At 44.0% G+C, this 24528-nt stretch overlaps 1 protein-coding gene across 1 annotated transcript in view; it reads left to right on the top strand.

Annotated features, from left to right (window-relative positions):
* STPG4 (sperm-tail PG-rich repeat containing 4) overlaps positions 1-21366 on the top strand; it is a 36138-nt gene extending 14772 nt beyond the window's left edge. Inside the window, 5 exon segments of the mRNA XM_040224909.1 lie at positions 1525-1589; positions 1803-1857; positions 17333-17437; positions 21245-21344; positions 21347-21366. Coding sequence (XP_040080843.1) covers positions 1525-1589; positions 1803-1857; positions 17333-17437; positions 21245-21344; positions 21347-21366 — 345 coding nt within the window.
* Positions 21367-24528: the final 3162 nt, after the last annotated feature.

The raw sequence follows: 24528 nt of genomic DNA, 5'->3' as shown, positions 1-24528 counted from the left end.
TTATTGTGTATTCTTGGTGCCCTTGTCAAAGATTAGTTGGCCATTTCTGTCTGGATTTATTTCTGGGCTCTATATTTTGTTCCATTAGTCTATGTGTCTGTTTTTATGCTAGTATCATACTGTTTTGATTACTGTAGCTCTGCAGTATAGTTTGAAATCAGAATGTGTGATATCTTCAGCTTTGTTCTGTCTCAAGATTGCTTTGATTATCTGGGGCCCTTTGTGGTTCTATATTGATTTTAGAGTTGTTTCTTCTATATCTTTGAAAAAATGCTGTTTTATGCTAGGGATTGCACTGAATCTGTAGATTGCTTTGGATAATTTGGATATTTTAACAGTATTAATTCTTTGAATCCATAACCATGGTATATCTTTCCATTTATTTGTGTCTTCAACTTCTTTCATCAGTGTCTTATACTTTTCAGTATACAGATCTTACATCTCCTTAGTCAGATTTATTCCTAACTACATTACATTTTTGATGCTATTGTAAATGAGCTTGTTTTCTTAAATTTTTTTAGATAGTTCATTATTAGTGTATAAACTCAACTGATTTTTGTGTTGTTTTTGTATCCTGCAGCTTTACTGATTTTGTCATTAGTTCAAACAGTTTTTTGGTGGAGTTCTTTGTTGTTTAGTTGCTAAGTTGTGAACCCATGGACTCTTTTGTGAACCCATGGACTGTGGCTCACCAGTCTCCTCTGTCCATGTGATTTCCTGAGCAAGAATACTGGAGTGGGTTGCCATTTCCTTCTCCAAGGGATCTTCCCAACCCAGGGATCAAACCTGTATGTCTGTATTGGCAGGCAGATTCTTTACCACTGAGTCACCTGGGAAGCCCAGAGTTCTTTAGGGTATTTTATATGTAAGATCATGTCATCTGCAAACAGGGACAATTTTACTACTTCCTTTACAATTTGGATACCTTTTATTTCTTTTTCTTGCAGAATTACTCCCTAGGACTTCCAGTACTATGTTGAATAGGAATGGAGACTTCACCCCTATTCTGTTCCTGGACTCAGAGAAACAGCTTTTTAGCTTTTCACCACTAGTATGTGATGTTAGCTGTGTGTCACCCAGTTGGGTTAATCTCTCTCTACCCCCAGATGTCCAGTCTTTAACTTTTAGTATTGGTTATAGTGTTTTATGTTAGAATTGTTTATGTATTATGAGAACATGGCCTGTATTTCCCCACTCCTTGTAGTTCTTTACCAGCAGAGCAGGCTCACTATTTTGTGGTCAATTGGATTTGTTGAATCAAGTATACTTAAAATGTGATTAATTGTACAACATTTTTCTACATACCACTGCAGATGTACTGTCATAAAATTCACCATGAAAAGCGAGTATCTGTTGAGTGTTTTGAAGCTCTGCCTTTGAAAATATACCTTTTCCATTCTTGAAATAGAAAATAAATGATATATGTTGTTATGGTAATAAAATAAATTATATGAACGATAGATAACAAAGTGAGTTTGGGACCTCTGTTAATCTTTTATTGGTGTCCTTGTCTGTTCTGTGTAGTCAGTTAAGCTTTCGCCAGGGCAGTACGAGCTGCTTCCTCCACCAGTTCCCAAGCAAGCTTCCAGGTAACTAAGTACTGATTAAGTTGCTTTTACTAATTTCACTCATGCCTTTCTATTTACATACTTAACAGCCAACACTAATGACTTTTAAACCTCATTTATGCCCATTATATTCAGATTAGCATTTTAAAATATTTAATAAGAATATATTAAAGATCCTTACATTTAAAAATATGTTTGGAAAATCGTATCTTTTTTTTTTTTTTTTAAATATAGGAGCTTCGTATTTCGTTCTACGGTTCAAAGGTTTCCAACGGGCGGCTTCACTCCTGTAAGTATATTGATAGACCATAAACTCATGATGAATTTGATATTTAAAATAGGCAGTGATTCCTTTTGAGATGTCAAGATTAACATTTCACTCATCATAGTAGAAAGGCAATGAATGATTAATGTGTTGATTCAAGATATACTTAAAATATATCTGAAGATACACCGGGGGTGGCAATGCAACACATTTGTAAAGTTATAGAAGAAAAGTAAAGGCTCTTTTACTTTCTTTAGCTCTTGATCCACATGACTTCTTATTGAGGTCATCCCTAGTCACTTGTTCAGAATTCCCTATCCCCCTTTCTTGGTTTATCTTTCTTCATAGTGCTCATCGCCATCTGATACACTGCATCTAAAAGTTTACTTACCATGTTTTCATCTGTCTCCCCACAGAACGCAAACGTCACAAAGGAGGGGATTTTTGTCTGTTCTTGCCTTGTATACTGAGCATCTAGGAAAATGGCTCACACAGAGTGCATAGTATTTGTTGAATTAATTATTAAAACCATCAGAGATATTCAATAGATCACTGTATTATTAATAAGAAAGAAAAGTATACCTAGTTTCTTTCTTTTCAAAAATGTAAAAATTCTTTCCTGTTTCTAAAAGTTTTCAAATACATGTACATGTGTTTGATAAAAATTAACTATTTTAGATAAGTAATCAGTAGGATGCCAAAAAATAAAAAGGGAAGAATGAGAAACTATGAAGTTATTTCAGGGTGTTTTGATGGACTTTAGTTATTTATTTGTAACTAGAAACTTAGCAGTGTGAGGGGAGAAACATACAGTGAACATCTGAAAGAGGAGCTGAGATAACTGAACTGAACTCAAAAACAGGCTCCAGAATACATAAGAACTCTATATTTGATAAAGAAGGTATGACAAGTCAGTAGGAAAGAGAGATATTTTATGCTAGATGATTAATTAATTTGTAAATATTAGACTCTTCCTACCACATACAGTAAATTCCATATTGATTAAAGAATTAAATACTTTTGAACTATAAAACTAGAAGAACATATATTAGCATATATTTAATTTTGGGCTTCCAGGTGGTGCTAGTGGTAAAGAACCTGCTTGCCAATACAGGAGGCATAAGAGATGTGGGTTTGATCCCTGGATCGGGAAGATCCTCCGGAGGAGGGCATGGCAACCCACTCCAGTATTCTTGCCTGGAGAATCCTATGGACAGAGGAGCCTGGTGGGCTACAGTCCACAGGGTCACAGAGTTGGACATGGCTAAAATGACTTAACACACACACACACAGACATATTTAATTTTAGGATAAGGCAGATTTTCTGAGACAACAGAAATGGGTGGATTGCAGAGGAAAAGAAGCCTCAGGTTTGTTACATAAAATTTTGAATTTTTTGTACACCAGGAAACAAACTGTAAACAAAGTTAGTAAGCAAACGCAAATTAGGAAAAGTATTTTCAACATACACGGCAGATGAATAGTTAATGGCTTATCTTAAATTCTGTTAATAATTTATAGGAAATAGAAAAGTAAAACAGATAAAGACAGTGAATAGACCATTTGTAAATAAGAAATTCAGATATCCAATAAAGATGAAAAAATTTTGGTTTCACTAATACTTAAGTGTGGGAAACTGAAAAGCTGACTGAGGGACTTCCCTGGTGGTCTAGTGGTTAAAGAATCTTTTAAAATTGAAGTATAGCTGATTTACAGGCTTCCCTGGTGGCTCAGCTACCAGGGAAGAATCTGCCTGTAATGCAGGAGACCCCAGTTCGATCCCTGGGTTGGGAAGATCCCCTGGAGAAGGGAATGGGTACCCACTCCAGTATTCTTGGGCTTCCCTTGTGGCTCAGCTGGTAAAGAATCCGCCTGCAGTGTAGGAGAGCTGGGTTTAATCCCTGGGTTGAGAAGATCCCCTGGAGGAGGGAACGGGTACCCACTCCAGTATTCTGGCCTGGAGAATTCCATGGACAAGGAGCCTGGCAGGCTACACAGTCCATGGAGTTGCTACGAGTCAGATGCAACTCTCACTTTATTTGATTTACAATATTGTGTTAGTTTCAGGTGTACAGCAAAGTGATTGCATTTTATATATGTATTTTTTCAGATTATTTTCCATTATGGGTTATGATAAGATATTGAATATAGTCCCTGGCTATACAGTAAATCCTGTTGCTTATATGTTTTATGTGTAGCATTAGTAGTGTGTATCTAGTAATCCTGTATGTCTTAATTTACCCTCCCTCTCTCCCCTTTTGATAACCGTCTGTTTGTTTCCTGTGTTTTTGTTTTGTATACAGATTCACTTGTATTATTTTTTTGATTCTACATGTAAGAATCTACATACATATCGTATGTATTTGTCTTTCTCTTTCTAACTTACTTCACTTCGTATGATGATCTCTAGGTCCATCCATGTTGCTGCAAATGGCAGGGTTTCATTTTTATGACTAAATAATACCCCACTGTGTCTCTACCACATCTACTTTATCCAGTTTCTGTTGATGGGCACTTGAGTTGTTCCATGTTTGGCTCTTGTCAATACTCCTGCTATGAAAATTGGGGTGTCTGTATCCTTTCAAATTAGAGTTTTCCTCTTTTCCAGGTAAATGCCAAGGAATGGGGTTGCTAGATCATATGGTAACACTGTTTTAGGTTTTTTTTCCTTTAAGTAAGATGTGACTTTATTGCTAAATAATTGCTCAGTGATTATCTACAGAGTACTAAAGAATGAGATATAATGAATTTGCAAATTGTTATCAAAGTATACATTAGAGTCATTGTCCCATGTTTTCCCATGAGTCTACTTAAATATTGAAAATGCCTTTTTCAAAATATATATCCTAAAACTTTGCTGATTTACTGTTTGCCAAGCATTCTGCTAGGCATTTTTAAAAAAATTTCTCTATTTTAAATTGGAGGATAGTTGCTCTACCATACTGTGTGGGTTTCTGCCGCACATCAGCATGAGTCAGCCATAGGTGTTGTGTATGTCCTCTCCCTCTTGAGCCACTCGCCCACCTCCCACGCTGTCCCACCGCTCTAGGTGGTCACAGAGCGCCAGGTTTGAGCTCCCTGCGCCGGGCGGTAACTCCCAGCTGGCCATCTGTTTGCGCATGGTAATATGTGTGCCTCATTGCTGCTCTCTCCATTCGTCCCCCCTCTCCTTCCCAGGCTGTGCCCACAAGTCTGTTCTCTGTGTCTGCGTCTCCACTGCTGCCCTGCAGATGAGTTCAGCGGTACCATCTTTCTAGATTCCATATGTATGTGTTTCACTCTGTATAATAGCCTCTAGGTTCATCTCCCTTGTTAGAACTGACTCAAATGTGTTCCTTTTTAGGGCTGAGTAATTGTGTATACGTACCACAGCTTCCTTATCCATTCATCTGTCGGTGGACATCTAGGTTGCTTCCATGTCCTGGTTATTGTAAACAGTGCTGCGATGAGCACTGGCACACGTGTGTCTTTTTCAATTATGTTTCTTGAGGGTATATGCCTCGTAGTGGGATTGTTGGGTCATACGGTAGCTGTAGTCCTAGTTTTTTAAGAACTCTCCATAATGTATCAATTTATTTTCCCACCAACAATGCAAGAGTGTTTCCTTTTCTCCATATCCTCTCCAGTCTTAATTGTTTATAGATTTTTTGATGATGGCCATTCTGACTGGTGTGAGGTGATACCTCATTATGGTTTCGATTTACATTTCTCTAATAATGAGGTGGTTGGATGGCATCACCACGTCATCCGTGTGATGTGGGATGACATCATCATGTCAATGGACTTGAGTTTGAGCAAGCTCCAGGAGTTGGTGATGGACAGGGAAGCCTGGCGTGCTGCAGTCTACGGGGTCGTCAAGAGTCGGGCACGGCTGAGCGACTGAACTGCACTGAGTAATGAGTGATGTTGAACATCTTTTCATGTGTTTATTAGACATCTGTCTGTCTTCTGTGGAGTATTTTTAGTTTCCGAAGGCACCTCCAGACTGTTCTCCATAGTGCCTGTACCAATTTACATTCCCCCAGCACTGTAGGAGGCTTCTCTTCTCCACACCCTCTCTAGCATTTATTATTTGTAGACTTTTTGGTGATGGTCTTTCTGACCAGTGTGAGGTGATACCTTGTGCTTTTGATTTGGATTTCTCTAATAATTAGAGATGCCGAGCATCTTTTCATGTGCCTGTTGGCCGGCTGTATGTCTGGAGGTTCTCTCAATTCCTGTTTTCAGTAATGGTCCCTGTCTTCCCATCACCTGGGATCCTGGATCCAGATCTATGGCTCAATCTCTTTAGAAATGAAACCTTTCATCTCCTACAGGGATGAGGAAAGGGCAGCTGCCTGACTGCTGAAAGTAGGTAGGTAGGGACCTAGAGAAAAGAGCTCAGTCAACCCTCCTGCAAGTCACTGATGCCTAAGGCCTGAAATTCCTGAGCTTTTATTGGATTCTGTGGAGGAAAGCAGCCCACTTCTCATCAGCAGGCCCTCTCCATGCACCAGGCTTCAGCTTTCTCCACCCTGCCATGTCAAGCACCATTCCTCCAGACTGCTTAACATTCTCTCAATATACATGATCTCTGTTGACTGCTATCTCTTCTCTTGATTGTATGTGTGTGTATATATGTGTGTATAGAGGTGTGTGTGTCTGGGTGGAAGAGGTAGTTATGCCTTTTTGTTTGACAAGGGAGGAGTGATAATAAATGCGTGTGATAATAAATGCATTGGCTTTGGCAGTAAGCGGTCAAGACAGTTCCCTTACCCTCACACACTGGGTGATATTTTATTTCCTTTGCAATGCATGCTTTCAATGAATGCCATGAGTTGAATAATGATTTGTTTACTATTAGTAAACAGTTAAAATTAAATGAGTTTTAGTCCAAGTTAGGCATCCTGAAGGGTAAGCAGCCTGGTATGTGAAATAGCACAAAGCTGTTGATTTTGACAGCTTTTGCCTTTGTTCTCATTGCTTTCTATGGAAGAGAAGGTTTTTGGAGATCCTTATTCTGCCATTTTCATTGATGTCACCTCATCCATCCCATTTTATAAATAAAAGTGATTCACAGCTTGGAACATCCTGTCCTTCACCAAAGTGAAAAGAATACTTTCATGGAAAAGGTTCCAAGATATAGAATTAGCCCAGGGCCGTGATTCATGTCTGTCCTAAACATGCACTCCCAGAGCAGACTTGTGGGTTTAGTTTAGATCCACAAACTTGTAAACGGCGGAGAGCAAACTGCTTTGATCCCAGTGGTGGGAGATTGTCACACTCGGTGTCAAGAAATGATGCTTGCTAGGAGAATATCATCCCAGACGTTCTGGAAATCAATGCCTTGATCCTTAGTATTACATTAATTTACATCTCTACCAGCAGTTAAAAGAGTATCCATTTGAAGAAATCTGTATAAATCTTGTTTAGCATTGTTAATTTGATAGTAAAAGAATGATATCTCATTATTTTAATCCATAGGATCTGAGGCTACACATTCTAATTATCTGTTAGCTAGTTCCTTGTGGCTTTTCTTGCACACTTTCTGGTCACATTTTCACCTAGTTATCTACTGGGTGGAGTCATAACTTTTTTTTAAGGTTTTTTTGGTGTGGACCATTTTTGAAGTCTTTATTGAATTTGTTACAGTATTGCTTCTGTTTTATGTCTCCTTTTTTTTTTGGCATGTGGGATCCATGACCCAGAATCGCACCCCTTGCACTGGAAGGCTTTTTAAAAAATTTTATTGATTTATTTTTGGCTGTGCTGGATCTTCATTGCTGTGCGTGGGCTTTCTCTAGTTGCGGGGAACAGGAGCTACTCTCTAGTTGTGTATGTGAGCTTCTCATCACTGTGGCTTCTCTTGTTGGAGTGTATAGGCTCTAGAGTATAGGCTCAGGAGTTGTGTGAAAGGGATTAGTTGCCTTGTGGCACGTGGAATCTTCCTGTACCAGGGACCGAACCTGTGTCTCCTGAATTGGCAGGAGGATTCCTAATCACTGGACCACCAGGGAAGTTCCTAACATTCTTTTTTTGTTGCTTTGCATATACTCTATAGTGAAGAAATAGTAATGCCTGCATTTGCTGAAGTTTTTCAGGAATTTTAGCTTTTACTTTTGTGTTTTCATATTTACACAAGTTTAAAATGTAGAATGTTTATATCGTCAGATCAGAGAGTTTGTAATTACCTTCTGGAATGTAAGTTCCATGAAAGAAGGGGCTGTCTTATTCCCTGATGCCTCCAGCCCCTAGTACAGTGCTTCAAAAATGTGCTGAACCAACGAATGAAATCTTTGTATCCTTTCCTTTTCCGTTTCTCCCTTAAAACTTTAAAAAATGCCCTCCAGAGATATAATGTCACTTGTAATTCTCTTCAGTTTTGGGGGGCATTTTTTTTTAAACAAATGTATCACTCTTTTAAAATGTATTATGTGTAAGATCACAGTGTCACTTGAGCCCTCTTGACTTAGGACAGGTTGCCTCACCATTGGTACACATGAAACCTATAGTCACCAGAAATCTGACCTGCAGATCAGGTGCAAAACAGCATGACGACATACAGACATTTACTGAGTCACTTTAAACCCTTTAGAGAATAAGGCAAATTATAAAAGGTGGATACTTACAAGTATATCTCCTCCTCCTTTCATTCCATCATCTGTGAAAACCAGCTCATTGAGACGTGTCAATCATTTATACCTAGAATCCCCAGGGGCAGCTTTTCAAAAGAATGAAGAAGCATGTGAAAATGTGGCAGATCACTACGCCATTTTTTAGCTGTAAAAAGTACAGTTACTTTGAATTTTAAAATACTTTAGGATCTTATGTGCCTGAAAGCCCCTCCATGTGGACAAGCCATTATCACTTGTTGAAACACACAGCCTTCTTGTTTACGTCAGGAAGTCCGTAGATGAATTTACACGCTGTCCCTAAGGTGTAGGTGCCTCTCAGAGGAGAGGCGGTTGTAAAGGGATTTGTTTTGTTGGAAGATGGTTTCTAATCTTTAGATTACCAATATAAGGTTGTATACTTATTGGATACTTCAGTTATTGATGAAATAATAATTGATTATGGTTGGGGCGGATGCATGCATGCTCAGTCATGTCTGACTCTTTGCCACCTGGATCAGTAGAATGGCTTTGTGTGTAGGAAAGACTGAGGGGAATGTTTGTGTGAGCATTTTGCAATAGACACCAGAAGATATGTTCTACCAAAAGTAAAAAGGGCCCTTTTGTACTCGCAGAAAAAAATTGTATTTGGAAACTTGTACCAGTCACTGTTTCCTTTTAGCACCACAATAATAATGACCAAGTCCTGCAGATCCTGAGATCCAATGCAAACACACAGTTCCCTCATAGCAAGTTTTTTTTTTTTTTCTTGGCTGCATGGCAGGCATGTGAGATCTTTATTTCCCCAACCAGTGACTGAATCTGCACCCCTTGCATTGGAAGCATGAAGTCTTAACCATTGGACTACCAGAGAAGTCCCCAGGATTTTTTCCAAGAGTAGAAAACAAACTGCAACAAATCATAGTCATTCTTATCCAAGCAAAGCAGACAAAGTAGAACTTGCCATTTGCAGTTTCTTCTCCCCTCATCCTTCCCTTTAATTCTTGACCTGCAGAAAAATTGCATGAACTTTGTTCCTTCCTGAATGCATTTCACAGTTTGGGCGTTAAGGATGGCAGATATCCTGCACAACTTCTTTGAACATATAGGGAATACTGATGACTTTATTTAATACTCCCATTAAGGTAAGGAGGAGTAAGGAAGATTTTGTTTTTCTAAGTCTGTTTTCCCCAGTATCTATGAACCATAGCATCAGTGCTTTTCTAGTCTCTTGCTGGTGGAAGTATACAGAATACAACCCCTTGCAAAGCCACCAAAGTATTGAGCCACCAAAACTGTTTATATCTTTCAGCCAATTAATTTCATTGTTCGAAAACTCTCCTAAAGTAATAATTTATTTACAATAATATTCATCTATGCAAAGAATATCATCAAGGGATTGTTTATAATAGTAAGATGATGAGATAGCAATAATTTCATATCTAGGAGAAGAAAATAATTTTAAAAGAATATTACATATCTACACAGAGGAATATTTTACAGCCATTAAAATAATTACTGTTAAAATTATGAAATAGCACCAGAAATGTTTATGCACTAACTTAGCAATCCCCAGCCTTTTTGGCACCAGGGACCAGTTTCATGGAAGGCAGTTTTTCCAAGGAATGGGTGGCGAGCAGGGGAGATCCCTGATCTGATGCATAGTGAAAAAATGCAGGTTGCAGTTTGGTATATCTATCATGATGAAAGTCATGTAAGAAAAATTATGTTATTAAAAACAGGAAATGCAGCAAAATGCTTTTAGTGGCTATGCTGAGATGTGATTAAGGGTGGGTGTTTGCTTCCTTTCTCTCTTTTGCATTGCTATTATAATCTTTCAAAATACAATTTTTAAAAGTCAGAAAAACAGTTTGAAGAAAGGAGCCATGGAAATGGTCAACATAAATATATTTTGTTACTTTAATAAAGATAATGCCATTAGTACTACTTAATTAGGACTCAGTCATTCATATGATTTGGGACTTCCAACAGTGATTTGCTGAGCAGATTCTTTTCAATTATTTCTCACAGTTGCATATAAAATGAAAAATGAGAGGGATACGCATCTTTCCTGGCAGTAGAAATAAAATCTTACAATGTCAAATGAAAAAAAGTAGGTTTCTTTTATTTGATGTCAGAAGTATTCAAGATGTTTCTGTATTTCTTAAAACCTGACAAGCCTATAAAGAATAGGAAAAGATCAGATAAACAGGAAAGAGTCTGTCCAGACACAAATGAGTGTTATGTGATTTATCTGCCTTAGTCGCATTTGACAGAAGTTTGAAGAGGGGAGAGCAGATTCATGGCATACTCTCTGCATTAAAACTAACATTATGGGGACTTCCCTTGTGGCCCAGTGGTTAGCACTTCGCCTTCCAATACAGGGGGTGGGGGTTTGATCCCTTGTTGGGGAGCTAAAGTCCCACATGCTTCACAGCCAAAAAACTAAAACATAAAACAAACAGTACTGTTACAGACTCAATAAAGACTTAAAAATGGTCCCCATCAAGAAATCTTTTTTAAAAAATACTAGCATTATGAAAGAATGCTGAACCATTTCAGTTATTTCTGCAATTAAGGAATTAATTTGACTAAAAACTCAGCTTAAAACCCCATGAGGAACAGAAAAATAATTAGTAAACATGGTCACATTGAAAAAAAGCCAAATAGATGTCTGTTTGAATGGAATCTGAAAGTTAAGATGATTAAAACAGGCCCCAGTGTCCATCTTCTCAAAGAGTTCACTTGTAGGTAACATTTTTGGAAAAATTAGTTCAGTTCAGTTCAGTTCAGTCGCTCAGTTGTGTCCGACTCTTTGCGGGCCCATGGACCGCAACACGCCAGGCCACCCTGTGCATCACCAACTCCTGGAGTTTACCCAAACTCATGTCCATTGAGTCGGTGATGCCATCCAACCATCTCATCCTCTGTTGTCCCCTTCTTCTCCTGGCTTCAGTCTTTCCCAGAATCAGGGTCTTTTCAAATGAGTCAGCTCTTCGCATCGGGTGGCCAAAGTATTGGAGTTTCAGCTTCAACATCAGTCCTTCCAGTGAACACTCAGGATTAATCTCCTTTAGGATGGAGATCTCCTTTAGGTTGGATCTCCTTGCAGTCCAAGGGACTCTCAAGAGTCTTCTCCAACACCACAGTTCAAAAGCATCAATTCTTCAGCGCTCAGACTTCTTTATGGTCCAACTCTCACATCCATACACAACTACTGGAAAAACCATAACTTTGACTACACAGACCTTTGTTGGCAGAGTAATGTCTCTGCTTTTTAATATGCTGTCTAGATTGGTCATAACTTTCCTTCCAAGGAGTAAGCATCTTTTAATTTCATGGCTGCAGTCACCATCTGCAGTGATTTTGGAGCCCCCAAAATAAAGTCAGCCACTGTTTCCTCTGTTTCCCTATTTACTTGCCATGAAGTGATGGGGCCAGATGCCATGATCTTAGTTTTCTGAATGTTGAGTTTTAATCCAACTTTTTCACTCTCCTCTTTCACTTTCATCAAGAGGTTCTTTAGTTCTTCACTTTTTGCCATAAGGGTGGTGTCATCTGCATATCTGAGGTTATTGAGATTTCTCCCGGCAATCTTGATTCCAGCTTGTGCTTCATCCAGCCCAGCGTTTCTCATGATCTATTCTGCATATAAGTTAAATAAAGTGAAAATGAAGTTGCTCAGTTGTGTCTGACTCTTTGCGACTCCATGGACTGTAGCCCACCAGGCTCCTCCATCCATGGAATTTTCTAGGCAAGAGTCCTGGAGTGGGTTGCCACTTCCTTATCCAGAGGATCAGCAGGGTGACGATATACAGCCTTGACGTACTCCTTTTCCTATTTGGAACCAGTCTGTGTTCCATGTCCAGTCCTGACTGTTGCTTTCTGAATACAGAAAAATATAACCTTTCAAATATAACTACGGATGTATTAGGGCTTTTTAAGTAGTATGGAGCTTCAGAGGTACCATCAATTCTTCAAATTTACTTTTATTTGTCTATTTGACTGTGCTGGGTCTTAGTTGCAGCACGTGAGATCGGGGTTTGCACCTGGGCCCTCTACCTTGGGAGTACAGAGTCCTGGCCACTGGACCACCAGGGAAGTCCCAGCACTGTCAGTTCTTAATTTCACAAATGTGGACAACTTTTGGCCCCTGCCAAGTTTACTTCTACCCTATCCACCAGCATACTTGTCTCCTTTCTCCTCTGAACCTTTAGACGTATTCTTACAGAATTCTAGAGTTTCCTGAGTCTCCTGCCACATGCCTCCTCCCGAATTCCCACAGAGGCCTGTCCAGCTCCTCTGTGTGCCCTCTCCCCTCCTTGCTGGGGCACCTCTTTTCTTCTGGGCAGTGTGGTCCAGTTATCACACCATCCACCCCACCAAATTTGGGTGAGATCATTTTTACCACCATGTCTAGTAATTTCAGTTTATGTTGTGTATTTCTTGTGTTTTGCATGTGTGTGTGTGTATATATATATATATATATATAGAGACATTTGGGGCTATACATTTTATTTTATCTCTGACTTTTTCTCTTTTCAAGTATGATTCATTGAAAATTGTTTGTGCCTAGGATCACTAGAGACAGACCATGTGCTCTTTCTAGGTTCCCTTTAGCTTTATGATTTTAAAAGGAAAATAGCTTAAAACTAAGTACTGACACCTCCCAGCACCAAGAAGCATTGGATTAGGGTCCATTGTAATGACCGTATCTTAACTTATTATATCTGGGTGTTGTTGTTCAGTCACTAAATTGTGTCCAACTCTGCGTCCCCATGGATTACAGCACACCAGGCTTCCCTGTCCTTCACTACCTCCCTGAGTTTGTTCAAACTCATGTCCATTGCATCAGTGATACGTCCCACCATTTCATCCTCTGTCACCCCCTTCTCCTCCTGCCTTCAATCTGTCTCAGCATCAGGGTCTTTTCCAGTGAGTCGGCTCTTTGAATCAGGTGGCCCAAGTATTGGAGCTTCACCTTCAGCATCAGTCCCTTCCAATGAATATTCAGGATTGATTTCCTTTAGGATTGACTGGTTTGATCTCCTTGCTGCCCAAGGGACTCTCAAGAGTCTTCAGCACCCCAGTTCAAAAGCATCAATTCTTCTGCACTCACCTTATTTATGGTCCAACTCTCACATCAGTACATGACTACTGGAAAAACTATAGCTTTGACTATATGGACCTTTGTCAGCAAAGTGATGTCTCTGCTTTTTAATAAGCTGAATAGGTTTGTCATCACTTTCCTTCTAAGGAGCAAGCGTCTTGTAATTTTGTGGCTACAGTCAGGAGTTACCCTATTTCCAGACAAGGTCACACTGTGAGATACTGTGAACTCCAAATCTGCAGGTCTTAAGAATTTTGAGGGAACATCATTCAGCATTCAGCATAATGAAACACACCTAAAACTCAGAGGATTTATAGATTTTTGGAGAACTTAATTCAGTACACATCTTGGGATAACTTCATCTACCCTCACATATCTACCTTTCAGAGGTACCTGGCACCTTTCGGTTCCTGAGCAGTGTTGTATACATAAGCCAGTCCCATCCTCTCAGCCCTGGAGGGCTGGAGGTAGTGGTGGCAAGGCTTTAGCAGATGCCTACAATGGTACTGAGCATTATGGTGCATGCAATTGGAACCAAATAAGTCAAGAAGTTCCAGATCAAGGCCATAGTATGTCTTCATACCATGTGTCTTCTCCCTGTCCTCTTTGTTTTGGACCCACCCCAGCCACCCACCCCCACCCCACTGTTGATTTGAGTCCATTTCTCCTCACATTCAGAGCCATCCTGGACCAAGCTCTCTTCTCTCCTTCCAGCTCTTCCCACTCTGCCCACCATCCTCGGATGGGGCAGAAGCAGGAACTCTGTTGAAGCTGCTTCCCATCCATTGCATGACCCTGGCCTGATCATTACTTCTCACTTAGAACAGGATTCCTGTGGCTTCTGGAATTAGAACTTGGGCCTGCATCAACTTCCTTAATGTTCCTCACTTAAGAGGTCCCATGTGACACATGGGGGCAAATGGCATTCAGTAATTTCTGTCCTGAGTCTTAGGCCCTTTGATTCAGATGGCCACGCACATGCAGGAAGGCCGATGGATGGCATGGGCACATATCAGGGCTTCGCCAGGCCTGGCACCTGGACTCTCAAGCAGCTCACGACTTAGAAGCTTGGAAGTGAAGGCCACGTGAGGCTTGTGGGGAAAGGGTCGTGTTCACAGCGTTTCTTTGCCATCCCACAGATGGATGGATGGGCTGTCAAAGGCATGGAGTCAGTGGTGACACCCTCAGCAGTATCTTTTGCCCCAGCTGCCACTCCAGCTTGAGAACTTGCATTTATTATGGCCAAACCAAGGGGACTCTGGGCAAACCATTCCTGTCCAGACTCCCCTGACTTTCTATCGTGTATGCTTATGGTGGCTCAGACTTCTCTAGTGAAGAAGCCTTGCCCTGACAGTGGTCTCTGTCCCACAGATGCATCAGGTTGAAGACATTGCTGTTTCATCTCTCTGCCATGAGTTGTAAAATGATGAGACACATCCCTTGATTATCAGACTTGTACTTGGCTGATAATAACAGACTTCATTCGTGGTGGATAATTGAGAATGGCACCCCTAATTGTGCTGCTGTGCCACAGAAGGAAAACAGGGTTTTGAAAGCCTTGCTCTTAAATCCTGCAGAGGGGCCACATTTGGGTGCTTATTCAGCCAAATCCATTGGGCTAACCTGTGGCTCAGTCTCATGTGTTACAAGGAACTTACGGGATACATTTCTATTCTAATCTCTCTGCTCATTTTATCTTTTTTCTCTACCCCCTTTTTCACTTACCCAATTCCCATATTCATTTGTCTATGCATTAAGTATAACTTTTTTTCTTATTTTGAGAACACTTTCAAGTCCATCATAGAAAAATTAGAAGCAGCCAATAAGCAAAAAAAAAAAAAAAATCTTTTTACTCAACGTCTCACTACCTGGAGAAAACCGCTGTCGGTGAACATTCCATTCCCAGTTTTTTAATGCACATTTTTTAAAGCTTCTATTGTTCACGTAATAATATTTGGGAGTATTCACTTAACAATATTTGGGAGTAGACTTTATGTCCATAGACATTCATCAGCTTGTATGGCTAGATGGAAGAATCACAGTTTATTTAACCAGGCACACGTCATTAGTCATTTCTTTCATTTCTGATTTTTCAGCTCTTAGAAACAGTGTTGTAGGGAATGTCTTTGTGACCAAATATTTGTACACATTCTCAATTGTTTTCTTAGGAAGAATTCCCAAAAATGGAATTGCTGGGTCAAAATAACAAATATATATTGTCTTTAACTTTGTATTGTGAAAACTTTAAATATATATACCATATAGACAGAACTCGCATCTAATCACCCATTCAAAAATGCCCAGCTTTTGGCCAGTCTACACCCCCACCTACTTCCCCTAGTTCCTGCGTCATTCAGAGTCAGACCTAAAACATCATGCCAGAAAGATTTTTTTTTTTTTCCTGTCAAATAGCACTGGTATTTGACAATGGGAGAGGAAAAGAAGTGAATTGCTAGAAAGGAAAAAAAGGTTAATATTTTGTCTACATTATCTACTGTGGTGTTTGGGCTGTATTCATTTTCCTGCCATATCTGGGCTCAGGACTCATTGTCTTCTGGATTCCTGCAACAATCAGGAGTAACCAGACTCCTTTCTTCTTTCTCTCCCTTTGGATAGGTATATGTGTTTTTAAGCTGTTTCAAGCTTGCCAAATTATGCTTCAGAAAGGCTAATCAAATTACCAGTTCTGCCAGAGTCATGTAGGAGTATCCGCACTGTGGATAAAGTTTTAGTTTATCGGGGATTAACTGGAGGTTAGGATTTAGGGCTTTCAGTGCGGTGGCGCAGGTTCAGTCCCTTCTCTGGGAACCAAGATCCTGCAAGCTAAGCTGTGCGTGCCCTGGGCTCCAGCCCCACCCCCCTTCCCCCTCACCCCCGCAAAAGGTTTTGGCTTCTCCCTCCCTTCTTCCTTTTTCCTTCCTTTATCTCTTTCTTTCTTTCCTGACCCCCACAAAAGTATATCTCATTGTTCTTTTAATTAGAACTTCAGTTCAGTTCAGTCGCTCAGTCGTGTCTGACTCTGCAACCCCCTGAATTGCAGCACGCCAGGCCTCCCTGTCCATCACCAACTCCCGGAGTCCACCGAAACCCATGTCCATTGAGTCGATGATGCCATCTAACCATCTCATCCTCTGTCGTCCCCTTCTCCTCCTGCCCTCAGTCTTTTCCAGCATCAGGGTCTTTTCCAGTGAGTTTCTTATTAATGACCTTAGAGCTCTGCCCCCCTCACTTGCGGTTTCCTCACTGTATTTCCTCTCTGTGAATTGCCTTTTGCTAACTTTTCTACTGAGCTGTTTGTCTTTTTAAAATTGTGTCCATCTACTTATGTTAATCTCATGGCATTGTACGTAGGGCAGTGAATTGCTATGAATACTTTTTTGGGGGACTAAGAAAACATATGCTGCATTTGTGTGAGGGAATAAGTGTGTTTTATAAAACTAACAGCTCAGAGCAGTAAGTCACCATCAGCAGAGGGACAAGAATGGAGTGAGAGCTGCTGGTGTGGGCAGGGGGCCTGGGAGAGGGGAGGGTATCCAGGCAGGGACAGGGGAGACTTTCACATGTCATTTCCTCTGCAGTCTTCACAGTCATCCACAAGGCAGGTAAAGCAGGAAAAGCAGGTATTATTCCCACCGTGCCTAGTGCCAGGGCAGACCTTAACAAGATCTTCCATGTCCCAATCCAGGGATTTTTCTGCCATATCACACTGATTCATATGTTTATTCATAAAAGACAAGTAAAGCATCAAAATATATCAGCTATCACTATTTATGAAACAAAAACATTTTTTTTCCTACAGCGTGAAGGCCCAGGACCAGGTCATTATGACTTGAAAATACCTGCAGCAAGTTCTGTAACTTCTTGTTTTCAATCCAGAGTACCTCGATTCTTGCCTGCCTGTTCAGTAAGAGTCCTAAAAAACAGACACAGTTGTAGGTTTTGTGGCTGATGTGGAGGGTGGGGTGGGAGGTGGAGTGAGCATTGGGAATGGGATGGGGGCAGTAGAGTTATATACAATTCTAGTGTGCAGTGGGTGTGCTACGTCGCCTTAGTTGTGTCCTACTCATTGTGACCCTATGGACTATAGTCCACCAGGCTCGTCTGTCCATGGGATTCTCCAGGCGTGAATACTAGAGTGGGTTGCCATGCCCTCCTCCAGGGGATCTTCTCAAACCAGGGATCGAACCTGCGTCTCTTATGTCTCCTGCATTGGCAGGCAGGTTCTTTACCACTGGTACCACCTGGGAAGCCCCACAATTCTATTGTATATACATTAAGATTCCTTGATAAGGCAGCAGAGTATCGAGCTCACTAGATAAGCCCTCAGCCAGCTTCAGACTCAAAGTGACTCCAGGCCCAAAGACCGTGGCTGAATTATGAGTCCAGTTGAGAACAGCCAGCACGGTGATTAGCCATCAACGTTATGTCCTGGCTGCTTTGTGGGGAAACCCCTCTAACGAATAGAGGCCAGCAGTGGGCCTGTACAGAACTGCCCTGCTCTGTGTGTGTGCCTTCTGGGAACAGAAAGTCACAGCAGAAACATTATCTTTGAACCAAAGGAGACCATTGAGTCCTGACCCATCATCCTGCCCCCAAGGACTCAGGACAGACAGGGAAGAGGCTCGAGTCCATGGAGATATACACGGAGGTAGATTCTGGGAGGGTGTGAGAGCCTCGGAGGTCTGCTGCTGCTGCTGCTAAGTCACTTCAATCGTGTCCAACTCTGTGCAACCCCATAGACGGCAGCCCACCAGGCTCCCCTGTCCCTGGGATTCTCCAGGCAAGAACACTGGAGTGGGTTGCCATTTCTTTGTCCAAAGCATGAAAGTGAAAGTGAAAGTGAAGTCGGTCGCTCAGTAGAGTCCGACTCTTCGTGACCCCATGGACTGTAGCCTGCCAGGCCCTTCCGTCCATGGGATTTTCCAGGCAAGAGTGCTGGAGTGGGGTGCCATTGCCTTCTCCGTCAGAGGCCTAGAGGAGACCAAGAAAGATGGCGGAAGCACAACATGGAGCTTATGAAAGTGGCTTGGATTGTTTGTTTAATTATTTAAAGTTTTCATTCCTGTGGCCTTGTTGTTCCTCAGTCTGAAAGTCCCCCAGACTCACTGGTTTGTAGCCTGATTTGGGATGTTAATTGGGTCTTTCTCTGGAGGAAGATAGGAGAAGGCAATGGCACCCCACTCCAGTACTGTTGCCTGGAAAATCCCACGGACAGAGGAGCCTGGTAGGCTGCAGTCCACGGGGTCACGAAGAGTCGTACTCTACTGAGCGACTTCACTTTCACTTTTCAGTTTCATGCATTGGAGAACGAAATGGCAACCCACTCCAGTGTTCTTGCCTGGAGAATCCCAGGGACAGCAGAACCTGGTGGGCTGCCATCTGTAGGGTCGCACAGAGTCGGACACGACTGAAGCGACTTAGCAGCAGCTGGAGGAAGATTGGGGAGGCCCCACTGGAAAGACTTCCTGGTAGCTCAGACGGTAAAGCGTCTGTCTACAATGTCGGAGACCTGGGTTCAATCCCTGGGTTGGGAAGTTCCCTGGAGAAGGAAATGGCAACACACTCCAGTACTCTTGCCTAGAAAATCCCATGGGTGGAGGAGCCTGGTGTCCATGGGGTCACAAAGAGTCGGACACGACTGAGCGACTTCACTTTTCACCAGAAAGACTAAAAACAGACAGACAGCTGGAGGCTAGTGGTTCCCTCCAGCAGCTCCTCACACCCTAGTGGCATGATCATGATCCAAACAGATTTTTATCCAGGCTCACGCGGCTGAGCTTCTTCAGGAAGTTGGAGTCATGCTAACCAAAATCCCAAGAGACTGATGGAGAAGCCGGAAGGTGGTGGTATTCCTTTACAAGTGTCCAGGGAGGGGGCTGGTGTCTGGAGCCACTGCTCCGTGGAGCGTCTCCCCTTGTAGGAAACTCAGAAGGAGGCCAAAAAACAGCGGAGTATGCTTGGTAGCAGTGACATCAGGGCTGGGGGACAGAGCCGGATGTTCTCAAGGTCTGAGGACTGCGGCCAGCAGCTTCCTGAAGGATGGCCTTTCGGGGTCCAGGCCCCCGAACCTCCTGTTCAGGCACTGGCCTTCCTGGACTCCACACACAGGCAGCTTCCTCATTAAGAGCACTAATAAGGGCTTCAGCTTCCTTTGACGTCTGGCCAGGACTTGATTAGATTCCCAAGCTGCTCCTTTGCATTTGGCCAGGGAAACATCCTGTCATTTAAAGCAGCTTCTGCAGGCAGCTGATCTCGTGCACCCTGGGCTGACCGCTCTGGTAATCTTGTTTGTACTCTCACTGCTTCCTGCAGAGATAGCAAACTGCAGGGAAGGATGGCAGTGACAAGCTGGTGATAATAGGGACTCATAATAGTGGTAGTAACCGGTATGTGGAGCGGTACTTGCTGCCAGCCTGGCAGGTGCTCTCTGTCCCTGGGGGTCCCCGTGAACCTCAAAACCTCATTTGATGGGTGAGGAGTAAGAAGCATGTGTCATATCAAGCCATTCATGATAGGACTAGGACTTGAATCCAGGCCTGTCTGACATTAAGACCCTTTCCTTAACCATACATAGAGGTACCGTTCTCTCTCTAAGATAAAATTTGGGGGGTATTCAAGAATATTGCGTGCACCTCAGCATAGACAACAGTGACCTAAGAGATCAATGAGAATGACATTCATTGGCATCTTACCACGATACAAGAGGAGCTTTGTTTAAATAATTTGTTGAATAATTTTTCAAGAGTCATGTATGGGTGTGAGAGTTGGACTGTAAAGAGAGCTGAGTGCTGAAGAGTTGATGCTTTTGAACGGTCGTGTTGGAGAAGACTCTTGTGAGTCCCTTGGACAGCAAGGAGATCAAACCAGTCAATCCTACAGGAAATCAATCCTGAATATTCATTGGAAGGGCTGATGCTGAAGCTGAAATTCTAATACTTTGGCCACCTGATATGAAAAACTGACTCACTGGAAAATACCCTGATGCTGGGAAAGACTGAAGGCAGGAGGAGAAGGGGATGACAGGGGATGAGATGGTTGGATGGCATCACCGACTTGATGGACATGAGTTTGAGCAAACTCTGGGTGTTGGTGATGGACAGGGAAGCCTGGTGTGCTACAGTCCATGGGGTCGCAAAGAATCAGACATAACTGAACTGAATTTTTCAAGCATTTCATCAAAATGAAAACAGGGCTTTTCAAAATCAGAACTCATCCATCCCTTGAGCCTGAGGTCCATGGGCCTTGGTGGCGCTGCATGTCACTGTGCTGGGGAAGATGATGGGAACGCAGGAGTCTGGGCTTCTGAGGTCAACTGTTCAGGTTCAGAATCCATCCTCTCCGACCCATGACCACTAGCGTGAAGTCACTGGGGGCGCTGGCATTCGCAGGGACGGGGTGCCCCAAAGAGAGTATGTCCTGAGGTGTGGGGGGAGAGTGAGCCCACCTTCCCTGGGCTGTCGCTTGCTTGTCTGCCCTTCTCTCAGCACCTCTGCAGCCTTGGGGAGAGCCGAGGACAGGAGCAGGCCTCCTGGGACAGGAGCTGAGGACAGGCTCCAGTTCTCAGGTGCACAGGCCTCAGCCCAGACCACTGCAGCCCTCGTCTCCCTCTGTGGGAGTTTGCCAGCCATGCCTGAGTCCACAGCCAAGCTCAGGAGGCTCTAGGTTCTGGTGTCACTATATCATCACTTCCTGTTCTCTGCTGTGTTTTCAGAAAACCCCGGGCCCAGGAGCATATACAGCTTCAGCGCAATTCCCCAAGCAGCCCCGCACCATAGCCAAAATGGGCCGAGAACACAGCCTTTTCTTCAATAACACAATTGGCTTTTAAAATAAATAAACCCCATCTTGGCCCTAAGCAACTCTTGAGTTTTAGTAAGTTCTATTTTGTCTCCTCTTTAGGAGAGTTTGACCACAGACCATATTCGATTGCCTGGCCTGACTGCCCAGCCCACTTATCTGGAATAGTTCCAGCATAACGTCCAGTTCCCTCTCAGAAGTCTCCCGGTTTGAACAGTAAATTATATGTTCCCTCTGTGTATTGTCAGAGGTTGTGTCCCCAGAGGCTGGGTCCCTGGACTGCTCTCACAGCACCTGGACGGGCCCTGAGATGTCCGCTGGGCTCTGTGCCGCCTTGGGCTCTCTAGCTGAGTCTCCCCTGCACTGAGGTTGTCATTCCTCATGGACTCCTGGACGCTTCAACAAGGGCCATCCTGAACTTGACAGGAACCCAATAGTTTTTTCTCTACCTCATCTCCCTGAAAAGAACAATATTGCTTCAGCCTGATGAGCATTTGTGGTTTCAAGTTAACAAAAATATTTTGATGATATGCTCCAGGCAAAGCGCTGTGCTGGAGGTGGGGAGTGGGGGTGAAGACAAAGATGAATGAAGCATGTGACTGAATTTAGGGTGGGTTAAAGGGGAGACAAGGCCAGAAAAGTAGTTTGGAATAGTTTCTGGCTCAAGGAAGGCTTTGAGAACCATGCCCAGAACCTCTTCCTGGTTACCTTGTGTGTACGGCTCAGGGGTGGCTGCCATGTGGACGGCAGTCACACTGGGAAGACACACCCTAGGCTCAGGAAACTGCGAGATCACTGCGGCCAGTGCATGGAGCAGCGATCCTGACACTGAGGCCCCAGGCGCTCGGAGCAGAGACAGGGCAGCACCGCCCCAGTGGAGAAGGGTGGCTGCGTGCAGCCGGCAGCTTGGCTGGCACCCCTGGGACCAGGAGCCTGAGACAGGCAGAGAGGAGAAGGAAGAAGGTGGAGGGCAAGGAACCCTTTTTTGAGTGAAACGTAGGAAGAGATATTTGCTGGAGGGGAACAGAGGGAGACAGGCCCCGCTAGAGTGGAGGGTGCAGGCGGAGCAGGAGGGGGTTGGGCAAGGCGCAGATCACAGGCCCAGCAGTCAGTCCCGCTCAGGGACTCCAGCCAGGGCATGGGCTTGGGAAATGATGTCAGGAGAAAGGAAGGATGGGGAGACTACAGAGTCATTCATCAGTAATAGGAAGGAATCTTTTAAACTAAAAGAAAAAGAAAATCTAATATAAATCCTTATATTTTATTATATTGAGAAAAACCCACTTCTCTAGTCTTATAAATACCATTGTAAAGTAGGCGTTGGCGACAAGGGAGGGGAGGCCTGCATCTCCCATCTGGGTTTATCCACGTTTTGCTTTTATGGAAGAAACTCCCTGCACTGAGTTCCTTCAGAGCAGAAAATGGCCCCTTGGAGGATGAGGCGGACACCTCGGGTGGCTGCTCTTGCCCCACTTTGATCAGCAGATGGCCACAGGGCAGTTTTATTCTCCAAGTGGGTCAGAGGCCCATGCAGGCTCAGAAGGTAGCGCTGGTGGTTCTGATGGAGGGCGTTTTCTCCAGGAGCAGTGGCCAGGTTGTGCCTGGTGCTCAGGGCAGTGGTCAGGGCTCTAGAAGGAGCAAGGTGAGCGGTGATCACATCTGTTTGGGGGCTTGCAGGTGGAAGGTCAGGGGAGCCCTCACGCTAGCAGGGGCAGGAGGGAGGCTGTGCTGCACGTCTGTGGGGGTATCTCCAGACAGCAGTGTGAGCCAGGGGTGTGAGCGGGAGTGGGTCCTCTCCCTTCCTCAGCTTCCCACTGTTTCTCCCTCAGGCTGGCTGCCTTGGGTCTAACACAGCTTTCTGTTCATGTCACCCCCTATAGAATGTCACCAGCCCCTCCTGATTCCCCTGCCGGGTTCCCAGGAGAGAGAATCTAGTTGGCCAGCTTGGGTCAGGGGTCCGCCCGGGCCCCTCCAGATCTGGCCAGGAGGGCCTCGGCCTCTGGGGCAGACAGACACAGCTGCAAGGGCCCAGCCATATCAGGTGTGTAGTTGGGGGGGAGGGCAGCTCTCCTATGTTCTAGAAGAGAATGAAGACCCTTTCAGCATAAGAAGCGGGGCATGTCTCGCCTGGTCTGCAAGAAGGGGGTTTGGGAGGCCTGCCCGGACGTCAGCTGGAGGTGGAACGGCGAGAGAACATTCTGCAGGGCCACCTGGACACCCTTGAGTCTTGAGTCTGCACTAACGTCGCCCTCGGCTCCTGTGGCTTCCATCGTCTGTCTGGAGCCGGGGGGATCCCAGCACTGTCCTCCCTAGCAGCCTTGCCCCCTGTCCGTAACACAGCTCTCTGCCTCCTCTGTGACTCGGGTGATATGACAGAAGCTGTGCCCTAGGTACTAGCAGCAGGGCTGGCTGCACCCGGCAGTGAGGAGAGCAGGGTTTGCTTCCCCTCTTTGACATCTTCTGGCCTTTTAAATAGCACTTCATACAGGTAGCGGGAGGCTTTCCCAAATAGCCCGGAGGGATTCTGGCTTTTTCCTACCTCGAGCCTAAAACCGGGACAGTGTTTGAGAAGCAGGGCCTCTTCCTGTCTTTTCCAACATGGAGAGACTGGACAGACCTGGGTTGACTTTGAGCTGGAGCTCCGAGACGGGATATTAACATCTAGCAGCTACAGCCATTGTGCGCATCCAGTGACAGGTCCAAACTGAGTTAGAAAAGCCCAGAGATGGAAGGGAATGTGGTGTTTATCCCACATCCCCGAGTGGCCTTCTCTCCAGGGTCCCTCTGCCCTCCTGCATGGACCACTGTGATGCTTGCTTCTCGAGGTCCCTGCCCTGGCTTCCCTGAGCATCCCTTGGTCTCTCCCCTCCCACTCACATGCCCCAGTTGCCCTGGGAATTTGGCTTCAACCTAATTGAAGGGAATGGCTCGTCTTCGCTGCAAATATCATCTGCTGTTGCCCTGTGAAATTCCCTCCGCCCTGAGTCAGAGCATGTCAGAAGTCACCACACTGATGGGGACAGCTTGTCTCCTCCATTCTCTTCTCCTCTTTCCCTCCTCCTCATCCCCACTGTGAACCCCCCCACCCTCACTGCTTTCTAGGCCCACAGAGGACACCTTCCAGACCCAGAGACCAAGGGCCACAGGTTGCTCAGGTGACCGGCCCTGCCTCCAGCACCACCTCTCACTTGCTCGGTG

This window comes from Oryx dammah, unplaced genomic scaffold (genome assembly GCF_014754425.2).
Source record: "Oryx dammah isolate SB20612 unplaced genomic scaffold, SCBI_Odam_1.1 HiC_scaffold_25, whole genome shotgun sequence".
Lineage (NCBI taxonomy): Eukaryota > Metazoa > Chordata > Mammalia > Artiodactyla > Bovidae > Oryx > Oryx dammah.
This window is presented reverse-complemented; position numbering and strand designations above follow the sequence as displayed.